The following is a 15,001-nucleotide window of genomic DNA, read 5'->3' on the forward strand; positions in this document are numbered from 1 at the left end:
AGGTTTGAGGTTGTGTAGAGAGTTAATCACCACCCAGGAAAACAAGACCCTGGGATGCCCCGTCTCTCCACCTCCAATCCCCTGCCCGCACCAGTTTCAACCCAGCTGTGATTCCACCCTAATCCCGCCCCCCCCCCCCACGAGCCCCAAGTGGTCCCAAATCAAGCACCCAGAGTGGCTTGTTTTGGGAGACCTAGTGATCCATCTCAGCCGCCTGGGAAGTGTGTTTATTTGTGGGGCGAGGAAGCGCTCTTCTCATTGCCTGGCCTGGGTATGCCCCTGGGTTAGGGCTCCAGCAGGCGGTCACCTCTGAGCCTGCTGCCGGTTTGTGGATGGCAGGAGGAGCCGGTAGCCCTTAGGGCGGCCTCGCTTCAGGATGGATTGCAGCACCAAACTGGGCAGAAAGGACTCCTAGAAGTGAGAAGGAGGCCCAGCTGGGCACTGCCAAGGGGACCTCAGGGAGGAGACACGTCCCCCCCCCCAAGGCCCAGGTGGAAGGAGACAGGTCCGTGCCCCCCTGCCCCCTCCCCCGGCCCAGGTGGTTCCGCAGCTGGCCTAGGCCGCCCACCCACTCACTAGCAGCAAGGCAGCTGACAGCCTGGCTCAGGTACCTCCTCACCCTTGCCTTCAGGGCTCCACACTGAGGGAGGCTGAGCCACAGACCAAGCAGTAAGCCCCACCGTGACTCAACAGAGAGGGTTCCCTACAGAGTCACTCGGGACTGCTGCTTCTAGTGGCCAGCTGCCCGGGCTGCCCACCAGCGTCTGGCTCCAGGGACGGGGCAATTTGCCCCACCTGCTCCACAGTGTTAGGGGTGTCCAGGAAGGTCCTGAGGCCTCCCCTTGGCCTTGGGGTGGTGGCCCTGGAGATGAAGGGTAGCCGGCTGCTCATGGTGGCATCTTCAGAAAGGTAGAGCTGTGGTTCCTGAGCTGACCTGGTGGGAGACAGGAGCCTATGGTTTTGTGACCTCAAGTCCCAGACCCATTGATAGCTTATACCTGGAGGGACCACAACCCTTGTGCTTCCTCCACCCAGAGCCTCACACTCGGGGGCAGTTCCAGTATGCGGAGCCGGCCATACTGTCTTGGACCCTGGGACGCAGGGCTCTGGGCAGACTGTCCAGCCATCTCCCAACACTCCCAAGCACCCGCTTTGACACAGACACTGCAGGCAAAGTCGTCTGCTCACATGGAAAGATGTTCTGCCGGACTAGGAGAGAGAGGAGCGGAGTGAGTTCCCTGACCCCTCCCTGGGGGAGGGGCACACTGACGCCCCCACCCTCTCTCCTCCCTCTGGTTGGCAAGGCTAGACGGAACCCCGTCTCCATGGCAACCACAGGCTCCCCAGTGCCTTCTGGCTGCCTCCAGAGAAGTCCTGGGTTTAAAAACTACCTCCCGTGACTGTGGCTGTCGTTGCCACCAAGCTGTGCCCTGCCCTGCCCCTACTCCTGCTCCAACCTCCAATCGCCCCTTTTTTCTCAAGTAGGAGGGTCAGGCACCCCACCACAGAAGTTCCAGAGAGAATGCCAAGATTCTGCAAGGGATAGAGGGAGGGGTTTCTCTTCCTAGAACCCGCCATTCCCAGGGGCTGTCTCAGACAGGAAGGTCTCAGGAAACAGGGGCTAGTCCTGGTGCCATGGGATATGGCCACAGTGCTTAGCCTGTCCTTGGATTTCTGGAACATTCTGACCTCTATTCTAGGCTTACATTGTTCTTACACAAACACCTCTTGCCTCAATTTTCTCATCAATCAAATAACCAGAAAGCTGGGGGTGAGGCATAGTGACACACACCTGTAATCCTAGCAGCTGGGAGGTGGAGGCAGGAGGATCAGTATTTCAAGGTCGTCCATGACTATGTAGTGGGACAGCCTAGGCTACGTGAGACTCTGTAAATCAATATTGTTAGTCCTAGGCACAGGAGCTCTTAAATCTATTAGCTGAAATTCTATTTTTCTCATACACACATATGCACAAAATAGAAATAGCCAGAAGTTGGGCTTCTCTGATTCTTGTGAGTGTTAAGGGGAGGGTCCTGGGGGCCACCAAGTCCCAAGTACCAAGAAAGGGGGGTGGGTGGCGATGGTTTCCTCCTGTCTTCCTCGTTATCCTGCCTGCCTCTCCACGCTCAGTCAGAAATGTCAGGGAAATCACGAGCGTCCACTGTGTCCATCCCGGGAGCGAGATCCCCTTCTGCAGGGTGCTAGGTTTCTCTGGTGGACCCTGTAGCAGTTCTCAAGGGAACAGACTCCCTGTGCTCGGGCTTTCTAGACATCTGGCCAGCCTGACCCTGGGGGTCTACTTTCAAAAATTTGTGAGGAAGATGCTTCCAGAAACTGCTGAGGGGATGGGAACCTGAACAAGTGGGGGCGGCAGCAAGGACGGGCTCTCTAATGACAGCCAGGCCTGGGCTGCCATTATTTCCAGCAGCTACTCCTGCACAGCACCTGTCTGATGCCACTCCTCTCTGTTGGCTCTCAGGACCCCTACATTGTCCTTGAAGATCTCCTTGGCGTCTTCTGAAAAGGCCTGTATGGGTACTTCCTCTCTGGAGTCAACGTCCTACCAGGCTCTTTGAGGATCCAGAGCCACACCTTTGACCCCTGCACTCCTGGCAGGAGTGTCCTGGAATCTCGGCTCTAGAAGCAGCTCTCTGCTCACCTGCACGGTTGCGTTCCCAGTAGCGGAGTGCTGTATCCTGCAGGGTCTCGTCGGCAAATCTCACCCGGAAAGGACAGTAGCGCCGGCGAGGCCTCGAGCCTTCTCCAGAGGGGCTGTGAATGAGTAGACTCTTCACTTTGGGGACCTGTGTGCTGTGGGGTCTGCTGAGGGAGGTGGGGGCAGGGGAACGAGGGCTCCCAGGAAGATCTTGGACAGGGCTGGAGAGATGGCCCAGTGGTTAAGAGGACCTTAATTTGGTTCTAGCTCCCGTATTGTTGGCTCAAAACTGCCAGTGACTTCAACTCTAGGCGTACCTGAGGCCCTCTTCTGGACTCTGCAGGCAACCACGGCTCATGGGCACACCACATCCCCCATAAATAAAATAGAAATCTTTGAAAGATCTGCTCTTGCTTGGTGGCTGGGTCACGCTAATCACGTCAGCAGGCCTTTTCCAAGGCTTGTTCTGGTCATCGTGTGACATGCTCTATCCGATCAAACCTGCACAGTGTCCAGGAATCCCTGTCACTACTCCCAATTATAGGCGAGGAAACTGAAGCACAGAGATGTCTAGCCCATAGCTGTCACTCAAACGTCATGCCAGAGGGCAGGACTGTGCACTCAGGAGCCAAGAGGTCCTGATGGCACTGCGACCCGTCTTCTCATTCATGAAATGGAGGCCATCAAGTCAGGCACAGTGGCCTGTGGGACACTTGGGGGGGTAGAGGCAGGAGGATCAGGTGTTCAAGGTCATCCTCAGCTACACAGTGTGAGGCCCCCCATGTAAGACCACGTGTCAACAAATAAGGAAATCATGATGCCCCACCCCTTCCTCGGGACTGGCGTGGAGAGGTGGGGTGGGCTGCAAGAACCTCCCGCTGAGGGTATGCCACAGAGAAAACATCTCTAGCTTTGAGCTGTTACAAGAGTTGTCGGTCTCAGTGATGCCACTGAGGCCGTATGAGGGGGGCACCCTGTCCTCAAGGCTCTACTTCTCAGTTTTTCTCCTTCCGGTCATGTGCTGTGTTATAGGCGGGATCATTCCGCCATCACAGGAGCCGGGAGAGTGGAATAGCCCATGTGGGGGACACATAGACAGGACCTGTCATGGGGCTGTGCTCCGTGAAGGGTGTGTTCTATTTGTATGTAATAGATCGAGAGGTTAGGTCTGTTCCTTTCTCCCTCGGGGGCTGGGCTGCGGAGCCCAGGTGCTCGGGCACTCAGAATGACCCCTTGCACCTTCACCATGGGTACATTCATTTACACATTCGCACCCGCTCCTCCTGTGCCATCTTTTTGTGGACGCAAAGGATGTGTTTCTCGTCCGTCCAACAGAGAGCCATGCAGCTGGGGTGACTAGGGTAGAACTTGGCTATAGGTGTTGGGGCTCAGCTAGGCTGCGATTGTGTGCAGACAAATGTCATCTCTGTCCTGGCCACAGCGCCAGGCTTAGCCGTCTCCTAGCTAAGTGAGTGAGATGCTAACATCCCTGCCCAGGGAAGATCACTGGAGCAAGGTATTGGCCGTGAGGGACCGCTGCATACAAACAGTGTCCCACTGTAGTCTGTGTTTGTTTGTGATCACTTTATGTGCATTAGTGCTCTTCCTGCATGTGCGTCTGTGGAATGTGTTGGACACTCTGGAGATAGTTGTGAGCTGCCATGTGGGTGCTGGGAATTGAGCCCAGGTGTTCTGAAAGAACAGCCGGTTCTCTTAATGGCCGAGGAAGCATCTCTCCACCTTCCTAGTCTCTACTTGGATCCTGGAGAACTGTGTCAGGAAGGGGTCTGAGGCTCACAGAGCCTCAGTGCAGTGATCCCTTAATATTGTCTGCCATGGGTACAGATGGAACGGCAGTAGAATGCCTGCTGTGTATGCATGCTCTCTGGTCCATCTGTCCTTCCTTCCCTAACTTAATTAATTTCTTGAGACAGTTTCACTGCCAAGTCCTGGCTGTCCTGCAATTCACTACATAGACCAGGCTGGCCTCCAACTCACTCTGCTTCCAGAATACTGAGACTAAAAACGTGTACCACTGGGGCTGGAGAGATGGCTCACTGACTGCTCTTCCAGAGGACCTGAGATCAATTCCCAGCAACCACATGGTGGCTCACAACCGTCTGTAATGAGACCTGGTGCCCTCTTCTGGCCTGTGGGCATACATGCTGGCAGAGCACTCAGACCTAAAAAATACATAACTGTTTTTTAAAGAAGGCACAGCACCACACCCAGCTCTCCGATCTTTAAACTCCCAGGCAGCGCTCTCACCCTTGCTCTAGCCTGTTTAAACCTGTTTCTTTCCCCCTCTCCATGAAGAGCTCTCTACCGTCCAGGTCCAGGTCAGCATCTTACTGCCCCAGGATCTTTCTTGCTTGCGTTTATTTCTCTTTGTCTTTCCGCTAGTGTTTGATACATAGTAAGACTTCGTAAATGGGAAATGAGAGAAGGATGTGACAATGGCTGGATTTATGACAGGATATGAGCTGAAGAGCTGACTCTCAGGGTGGGTAACTGGATGGTTAGACAGACGGTTGTGCAAACTCGTGGGTAGTTTTATTACTCAGGGAGAGGTGATTGGCGTCCTGGGCTTATAAGTGAATGAAAGGCTATTATTGGGCAGCTCTAGCCAGGTGGAATTGGTGAACAGATAGAAGACTGGCTGTCTGGGGGCAGTTACAGGTTCATGGCCAATAGATGCCCTGACAGATATCTGAGATATTCACACTAGCGTATAGTTCACGGCCTAAGGTGCATGCAAGGATGGATGAGTGGATTGATGGATACATGTTGTCAAACCCATTAGTGAGTGACCGGAAGTGAGGGAGCAAAAGAGTGCCTTACTGCTCCCACTGGGTCGGGGAGATGAGATGGTTCAATGGGTAAAGGTGATTGACAGGTAAGCCTAGCAACCTCCGTTCCTCTCCCCAAACTCAGGAAGGTGGAAGGAGAGAGTCAGCTCCACAAAGGGATAGCACGGTGAGTACCCACAGCTACTACTACTCACGGGTTGGCCTTTCTGGCTGTGATAAATTCACCTCTTGGAGGCCCCAGGGTATTCTCTCTAAAACTGTCCTCTGAGTGCAACGACTGGTCCCTTGAAGGCAAAGAGGTCACAGCTGATGGGAGCAGGGCCCCACTCTGTAGCAACCTGGGTAACCCCTCCTTTGCCAAGAAGACATCTCTCTACTTACCGCAGGTATGGGAGGAATGAGCAGCTGGGACGACGAAAACCTACGCAGTGCTCTGAAGCACCCTTGGGATACTGTGGCGATGAGGGTGCTGCGGGGACTGTGTGGGGAGAGTAGGAGGAAGAAAAGAAGGGGAAGAGGAGGAAAGCCCAGTGAGCTGGGGACGGTCCTCACTGGGGACCCTAGCCCCTTCCCTACCCCACCCCACCGCTGTTCCCACGGCCTCACGGTGCTCCTCCGGCTCCGCGCATTTGGCGCGCAGCTGGTGCAGGAAGTCGCGGAACTTGGTGGGTAGAAACTCCCCAAGCAGCGCGCCCACGGCGTTAGGGTCGTCGCGGGCCGCGGGCTGCGATGTCACCCGGGTCCCCGCTCCCCGGGCCATGCCGGACTGCAGCAGCGGCGGCAGCAGCAGCGCGCGCAGGGTTCCGCGGCCCCGAGGCCCGTACGGGACCCCAGGGGACAGGTAGGGCAGATGCCCGCTGTCCTGCCACCACGCGCCGGCTGAGCCTCGCCCGGTACAGACGTCGGGCGTGGGCAGCCTGGGCAGCAGAGGAGTGGAGCGGCGTGGGGCGGCCCCTTCGGAATACCTCTTGGGCTCATAAGCCGGGGTCCCCGCTGCAGGCCGGCGCCAGAACATCGTGAGTCCGAGCTCAGCTCAGGACATCTTTGAGCCTGGGGGACGCGCGGGGGCGAGCGGGACCGCGGGGAGGTCGCGCGCCAGCCCGCAGGCCATAGCGCCAGGTAGGGGCAGCTGGAGCCGGCTCGGGCAGGACCCTCCCCTGCTGTGTTCGCGCCCAGTTGTGTTCTTGCCCTGCTGTGTCTGCGCGCAAAGACGACAACGGCGGGGACGCCTGCCCTTTAGGGGTGGCTGTGACGTTGACGTGAGCTAGTACACGCCGGGTGCCTGGCACAGTGCGGCAGCCCGGGCACCTGCTGGCCGAGGACCGCCTTTCTTATCACTTAGCACAGTTGGGAGAGGGCTTGCCTAGAAAGTGCGAGAAACAGCATGGAGGCCCATGCCTGTGATCCCAGAATTTGGGTAGACAGAGTCTGGAGACATAGATCAGTGAGAGGAGTGGGGTTTGATTCCCAAAACCTTCAGGAGTTTTCAACCTCCAGTCCCAGGGGATCCACCACCCTCTTCTAGTCTCTGAGGGAACCAAGCACACACGTGGTGCACAGCCATGTAGGCAAAACACTCGTACACATAAAATTTAATTTCTTTCTTAAATTTAAGGCTATTGCTGGGCAGTGATGGCGCACACCTTTAATCCCAGCACTCGGGAGGCAGAGTCAGGTGGATCTCTGAGTTTGTGGCTAACCTGGTCTACATACAATTTCCAGACCAGCGAGATAAGAATCTATCTCAAAATTAACAAAAAAATAAATAAATAAACTCAAGGTTGTCCTTGGCTTCATACCAACTTCAAGGTCAGCCTGGGCCAAGTGAGACCCTGTCTCAAAAACATTATCATGACTTGAGGTTTGTTTTTGTTCTGCTCCTTATAAGCCTTGGGATCTGGGCAGCCAGAGAATGTCCCCAGTCAGCTCTCGGGACTAGAGCGCAGGTAAAGCCTGCACCTACCTCTCCATTTTGAGGAAGGGTCTCCCTGTATGGCACAAGCTGGTCTAGACTCATCCTTCTGCCTCTGTCTCCCAGATTCTGGGATTACAATCCTGGACTACCACCCGCAGGTCGCAGGTGACTGAAGACCATAGAGGAGACACGTGTGGGAAGCCGGACCTCCTACTGGTTGTAGAATAAGTTGGGGATCTGGCAGCCTGCTCTCAGAATTGGAGCAAGCTGCAAATACATACGACTTTCTCCCGCCTCCTGGCCGAGATTCTGACTGGGCCTGAGGAGGAGCCAAGACCATTCATATTGCCCCCTCCCCAATGTTGGGGATGAGACCGAGAGCCTGGCAAGACCTGCTGTAGGACAAGAGCTTCATCATCAAGCCGCTTCCACAGCAAACTCCCAGTTAGGGAGGAGAGCCCCAGGCCCCCTTCGGCTCTGACACTGGGGGTGGAGATGGGGCAGCCTCGAGGCCTGATCCTTCCCCAAACATACCCTACCCTCAGATTGTCATCTGCTCTAAACTGGTTCCTGGGTGATGTCTCACTCACCGTGTGGGGTCTGTTAGGCGAGGCCCTGGAAGGTCCTGTGCATTTAGAGCCCCCCAACAGGTGGGCTATTTGCTGGGGAGCCCATCTTTCCACCTGCTGACTCTGGTAGCCCCTCCCAGGAGCCTGCAAGTCTTTGCGGATTCATTGTGATCCGCTCTCACCATAGCCACTGGTAAGCAAAGGGCACTGTGGCCTGGTGACAAGGGTGGGGCTGGTCTGCCCTGGATGCCAAGGCCACACCCACCGAGGCCTTGTCACTCCTGGCCAGGCCAGCCATGCTTAACTCAGAGAGGAATAGACCCTGTTCAGGCTCTCCTCCAGACCCAGAGTGGCTATACTGGGCTGAGTGGAAGGGGGAGGGCTTCCTGTCAGTCCCACCCTCCTAGAACAGTGGGGATACAAAGGACCTGGAAATCCAAGAACCAAGGTCAAGTTTATTTTATGCTTCTTTTGCCTATATGATGCGGACAGGTTTTTTTTTCTTCCGGGGGTTCCATGAGCCAATAAGATGGATAGACGGATGTGCTGGCGAGTTGTGATTGGGAGAGCTGGAGGAACCCACGGGAGTGCAGAACTTAGGTTGGGGATGAGGGTGCAGTTGAGACAAGTGTACCCAGGTATGATATGATTTTATAATTAAAAAAAATGAGTATCACTCATATGCCCAGAGGAAGCCTCATGAAAGATGGGTTCCATTTTCTATGATGCTCTTCAGAGGGATGGAGGCATGTATTTCCTCAGGAAGTTAGAATATTGGGTGGGGGAGATAAACTTTTTTTGTTATTTCTTTTTCTAAGACAGGGTCTCCTTAGCTCTTAAACTCACTCGTCACAGATGACCTTGAACTTCTGACCCTACCAGGGAAGGGTGGCTCTATGATGTGGGAGTGATCTCTGTGGTTAAGTCGGATTTATCAAACAGGTGCAAAATAAAAAGTCCACTCACACACAATACAGAAGGAGCTTGAGACCCTCACCCTCCATTTTTATTCAATCACAAATTCCCAGAAAAGACCACACCCTTTGACCTAGCTGCCCCAATGCTGAATTCCACAACAGGCCTCCAACTCGTAAGTGCAGGAATTGCAGGCCTGTATAGCTGCAACTGGTTGTATGTGGTGCTAGGGATCAAACCCAGGGCTTTGTGCATGCTAGACAATCACTCTACCAACTGAGCTACGTCATTATTTTTTTTTTTTTTATCTTGGCTGTGTGGAGCATGGTGACTGTGGATAGACGGAATGTTGTAAGTTGGAAGCCAAGGAAGATCGTGGTCTATCCTAGGGACTTGGATTTATCTTGACTTTGTCTATGACTACATTCCTGTTTGTTGTATTATGAGCGGCGGGGCTGCGTCCCCAGCACCCCGGCAGCCTGGCTAGCTTATGCCCCGAAATAACAACACACAAATTGTATTCATTTAAACACTGCTTGGCCCTTTAGCTCTAGCCCTTACTGGCTAATTCTGATATCCTGATCAACCCATCTCTAATAATCTGTGTAGCCCCAGTCTTACCGGGAAAGATTCTAGCCTACGTCCATCCTGGGTCGGAGCTTCATCACGTGTGTCTGCCCAGGAGCGGGGCATGGCGTCTCTCTCTGAGGAGAGCTGTCGAGTCTGAGCTCACTTCCTCTTCCTCCCAGCATTCTGTTCTGTTTACTCCTCCCACCTATGTTTTAACCTATGAGGGCCAAGCAGTTTCTTTATTGCTTAACCAATGAAATCAACAGATTGATATATGACACTCCCACATCACCTGTTGAGTTGGTAAATCTCTCAGGTTACACATAGCTGACCTCTGGCATCCACAGCCTTGAAGTTAAGAACACTAATGCCAGGCAGGGTGTCTCATACCTTTAATCTCAGCATTCAGGAGATCTCTGTGGTTTTGAAGCCTGTTTGGTCTATATAGTGAGTTCCAGGCCAGCCAAGGCTACATAGTGACACCTTGTCTCAGAAAAGCAAAGTGTTTAAGAACACAGGAGACAGCTGGGCGGTACTGGCGCACACCCTTAATCCCAGCACTTGGGAGGCAGATCTCTGTGAGTTCGAAGCCAGCCTGGTCTACCAGAGCTAGTTCCAGGATAGGCTAAAAAAACTACAGAGAAACTCTGTCTCCAAAAAAAAAAAAAGGCTGGAGAGATGGCTCATTGGTTAAGAATTATGGCTGTTTTTCCTGAGTTCAATTCCCAGCAACCACATGGTGGCTCACACCCATCTGTAATGAGATTTGGCACCCTCTTCTGGCGTGTGGGTATACGTGGAGGCAGAATGTTGTACACGTAATAAATAAATAAATCTTTTTTTAAAAAGGTTGAAAAAAGAATAAAGGCTCTTTGGTTTAAAAAAAAAACAAACACTGGAGACAACATCTGAGCACTATAGGAGAGGCGGGCAGAGCTGATGTTCCACCAGCGTTATCTAGCGAGTGGATTGATTTGCCCGTTTTTGGTGACTATGAAAGCCCCCCCCCTTTTCTTACGTAAGGGTTTCTGTGTATCATATCAGATTCCTGATGGAAGCAGGCAGTTATGCAAGGCTAATGACATGAGGGTCACCTTGGTCAGCTATGCTGAGTGGTCTTGTTTCCTCGTGAGTGAGCAGTCACACGATGTCCTGGTGTGCCAGTTTTCAGTTGCATGAGCCTTAGCCACCATACACTGTGCGCTTTACTTAGCCTGCCCTGCTTGTAGCTATTCATCTTTGAATCTTTTTGTTTGCTTGTTTGCTGTTTTGGTACTTATTTCTACAATTTTTAAAAATTTTTCTTTTTTATTATTTTATTTATTTATTATGTATACAATATTCTTTCTATGTGTATGCCTGCAGGCCAGAAGAGGGCACCAGAGCTCATTACAGATGGTTGTGAGCCACCATGTGGTTGCTGGGAATTGAACTCAGGACCTTTGGAAGAGCAGGCAATGCTCTTAACCACTGAGTCATCTCTCCAGCCCTCTAAGATTTTTTTAATTGAAATTTATTGAGCTCTACATTTTTCTCTGCTCCCCTCCCTGCCTTTCCTCCCCCCCTTCAGTTCTCCCCCAAGGTACCCCATGCTCCCAATTTACTCAGGAGATCTTGTCTTTTTATACTTTCTACTTCCCACGTAAATTAAGTCTATGTCTGTCTTTCTTAGTGTCCGCATTGTTGTCTAAGTTCTCTGGGATTGTGGTTTGTAGGCTGGCTTTCTTTGCTTTATGCTTAAAAACCACCTATGAGTGAGTATATGTGATAATTGTCTTTCTGTGTCTGGGTTACCTCACTCAAAATAATGTTTTCTAGCTCCATCCATTTTCCTGCAAAATTCAAGCTGCCGTTATTTTTTCTGCTGTGTAGTACTCCATTGTGTAAATGTACCACATTTTTCTTATCTATTTTTCGATCAAGGGGTATTTAGGTTGTTTCCAGGTTCTGGCTATGACAAACAAAGCTGCTATGAACATAGTTGAGCACATGTCCTTGTGGCACAACTGAGCATCCTTTGCATATATACCCAAAAGTGGTATTACTGGGTCTTGAGGAAGGTTGTTTCCTAATTTTCTGAGAAATCGCCACACTGACATCCAAAGGTTTTACCAGCTTGCATTCCCACCAGTAATGCAGAAGTGTTCCCTTTCCCCTACAACCTCTCCAGCATAAGTTGTCATCAGTGTTTTTGATCTTGACCATGCTTACAGGTGTAAGATGGAATCTCAGAGTTGTTTTGATTTGCATTTCTCTGATGACTAAGGATGTTGAACATTTCCTTAAGTGTCGTTCAGTCATTTTAGATTCCTCTGTTGAGAGTTCTCTGTTTAGGTCTGTACTCCATTTTTTTTTATTGGATTATGTGATCTTTTGGTGTCCAGTTTCTTGAGTTCTTTGTATATTTTGGAGATCAGACCTCTGTCTGATGTGGGGTTAGTGAAGATATTTTCCCATTCTGTAGGCTGTCGTTTTGTCTTGTTGACTGTGTCCTTTGCTTTACAGAAGCTTTTCAGTTTCAGGAGGTCCCATTTATTAATGTTTCTCTCAGTGTCTGTGCTGCTGGGGTTATATTTAGGAAGTGGTTCCCTGTGTCAATGCGTTCAAGTGTACTTCCCACTTTCTCTTCTATAAGGTTCAGTGTGGCTGGCTTTATGTTGAGGTCTTTGATCCATTTGGACTTGAGTTTTGTGCATGGTGATAGATATGGGTCTATTTTCATTCTTTTTTTTTTTTTTTTGGTTTTTCGAGACAGGGTTTCTCTGTGGCTTTGGAGCCTGTCCTGGAACTAGCTCTGTAGACCAGGCTGGTCTCGAACTCACAGAGATCCGCCTATCTCTGCCTCCCGAGTGCTGCGATTAAAGGCGTGCGCCACCATCGCCCGGCTATTTTCATTCTTTTTTTAAATATTTATTTATTATGTATGCAGTGTTCTGTTAACATGTATCCCTGCAGGCCAGAACTAGGCACCAGATCTCATTACAGATGGTTGTGAGCTACCATGTGGTTGCTGGGAATTGAACTCAGGACCTCTGGAAGAGCAGCCAGTGCTCTTAACCTCTGAGCCATCTCTCCAGCCCTATTTTCATCCTTCTACATGTTGATATCCAGTTATGCCGCCACCACTTGTTAAATACGCTTTCTTTTTTTTCCATTGATATTTTTTGCTTCTTTATCAAAGATCAGGTGTTCGAAGATGTGTGGATTGATATCCGGGTCTTCTGTTCAGTTCCATTGGTCCTCCTGTCTGTTCTTATGCCAATACCAGGCTGTTTTCAGTACTGTAGCTCTGTAATAGAGTTTGAAGTCAGGGGTTGTGATGCCTCCAGAAGTTCTTTTATTGTACAAGATTGTTTTGGCTATCCTGGGTTTTTTTCCTTTTCCAAATGATGTTGAGTACCATTCTTTCGAGGTCTTTGAAGAGTTTTGCTGGGATTTTGATGGGCAGAGCTACGTCATTATTGTAGAATTATTTCACGTTATAAGTATAGGTGCGTACGTGTGTGGGCTGTGCACACAAGTGCAAGTGCACTTGGAAGTCTGAAGCAGGCATTGGGTCCCTGGAGCCGGAGCTACAGGGGATGTGAGACTCCCAGTTTGTCAGATCTTCTGCAAGAGCAGGATGTGCTCTTAACTGCTTTTTTTGAGCAGCCCCCAAGCCTTCTCGTTATTATTATTATTATTATTATATTAATTTTGAGACAGGTTCTCACTGTATAGCTCTGACTATCCTTGATCTCTCTACATAGGCCAGGCTGACCTCGAACTCACAGAGACCCACCTGTCTCTGCCTCCCGAATGCTGGGATTCAACGCGTGTGCCACCACCCCATCTGTAGCAAACACTCTTAACTGATGAGCCACAAGCCATCTCTCCAGCCCCTTGGCTTTTGTTTTTGTTTCTGAGATGAGGTCTCAGGGAGTGTGGACTGGTGTTAAACTTCCTACGTGTGAGAGAATGACCTTTAACTCCTGGCCATCCTGCCTCCACTTCCCAAGTGCTGGGAGTCTAAGTATTCACTGCTGCATGGTGGCCAACAGCTCTTTAAACCATTGGAACCAGGTACGACCTAGAACAGTCCAAAGCAGATATCAAATCATGTGCACACGGAGTTAGGGTGGGGACTTAACCGCGGGCGGGGGTTTTCAGCCTCCTATATATCTATAGCTTCCATTTTATTTATTTATTTTGGTTTTTCGAGACAGGGTTTCTCTGTGGCTTTGGAGCCTGTCCTGGAACTAGCTCTGTAGACCAGGCTGGTCTCGAACTCACAGAGATCTGCCTGCCTCTGCCTCCCAAGTGCTGGGATTATATAGCTTCCATTTTATTAACGGACACATTGGGACACAAAGACAGGAGGATCACTATGAATTCCAGGCCATCCTGGACTATCTAGCAACTTAGTCACTGACTCAAAAAAAAAAAAAGGCAAACACAACTTTAAGTGCCTTCTGTATGCAGAGCCTAGGGAGGCATTACAGATGTGTCTAACATCAGGACGTTGGCTGACAGAGGTGATCTTAAGGTGAAAATAGTTACTATGAGCGCTTTCATTGCCTGGGAACCCAGTGCAAACACTGGGCTGAAGCCTAAAGCTGCAAATACCACAACTTTAACTCCCAGAACACTGTAGTGAATCCTTTCATCCACCAGTCAGAAAAGGCGGCAGAACTCCGAGGTAAAAGGGTTTACATGCAGCAAGCTCATCATCTTCCCTTCACTCAAGACTGCTGCAGAACGTCTATGAACAGACAGGGAAGGGCAGTCCTCTGGAGGGGAAATGTCTGGATTTCTGCTTCCTTGCTCTGTCAAAGCCGTTCCTTCTTTTTCTTTTCTGGGTTGGTATATTATTTTACGATAACTAGTGGAGATGGGTGGATTTGAGCAACACGGCCTTTATTTCTCCTTTAGAGTGGAAAACGCTCACAAACGCTGGATTTTAAGAATCCAGCCTTGTAGCGCGTGGTGGCGCGAGCCTGTAACCCCAGCAACCGCGAAGCTGGTGCGGAAGGATAGCGGAGTTTAAGGCCAGCACTCAGTTAAGTAGTCGGACTCGGTCTTGAAGAAAGAGTTACACCCTTAAGTAAACTGGCCCACGTACTTAGTCCGGGAGATACCAGCCGTGGATCCTTCATCTTGAAGTCCAGGAGCGACTTCCGCGTAGGCAAAAATAAATGGGTTAGGAGCCCGCGGGACGGGGTGATCAGGCCGGGAGAGCAGTGAGCTGGCCGCGGGTGGGGGTGAACTGGCCGTGGGGAGGGGCGAGCTAGCGATGGGGAGGGGCGAATTGGCCGTGGGGCGGGACTAATCTGGTCGTGTGGTTGAGCGAACAGGCCGTGGGGAGGGGCGATCTGGATGTGTCAGGTGAGCAGGCTGTGAGACGGGGCAATCGGACTGTGGGACGGGGTGAGATGGGCGTGGAAAGAGTGAGCTGGCTTTGGACGTGGCGATCTGGCCGTGGGGAAGGGCGATCTGCCTGTGGGGAGGGGTGAACTGGCCGTGGGGCGGGATGAACTGGCCGTGGGGCGGAGCGAGCTTGAGTCCACTCCCCTCCCGGCTAGAGGAA

The 15,001-nt window shown here is 51.4% G+C and overlaps 1 protein-coding gene across 1 annotated transcript; it reads right to left on the minus strand.

The window, feature by feature from the left end:
- Positions 1 to 257: 257 nt before the first annotated feature.
- On the minus strand, positions 258 to 6,647 carry CUNH9orf50 (chromosome unknown C9orf50 homolog). Its single transcript, XM_041675217.1, has 6 exons — positions 6,073 to 6,647; positions 5,848 to 5,944; positions 2,660 to 2,772; positions 1,044 to 1,209; positions 796 to 934; positions 258 to 411 (listed from the first exon to the last, which is right to left on the minus strand). The coding sequence occupies exons 1-6, from the start codon at positions 6,479 to 6,481 to the stop codon at positions 304 to 306; spliced, it is 1,032 nt and encodes a 343-aa protein (XP_041531151.1). The 5' UTR covers positions 6,482 to 6,647; the 3' UTR covers positions 258 to 303.
- Positions 6,648 to 15,001: the final 8,354 nt, after the last annotated feature.

Source organism: Microtus oregoni, unplaced genomic scaffold, assembly GCF_018167655.1.
Source record: "Microtus oregoni isolate MIOR12 unplaced genomic scaffold, Mior012 000025F_ref0000491, whole genome shotgun sequence".
Classification (NCBI taxonomy): Eukaryota; Metazoa; Chordata; class Mammalia; order Rodentia; family Cricetidae; genus Microtus; species Microtus oregoni.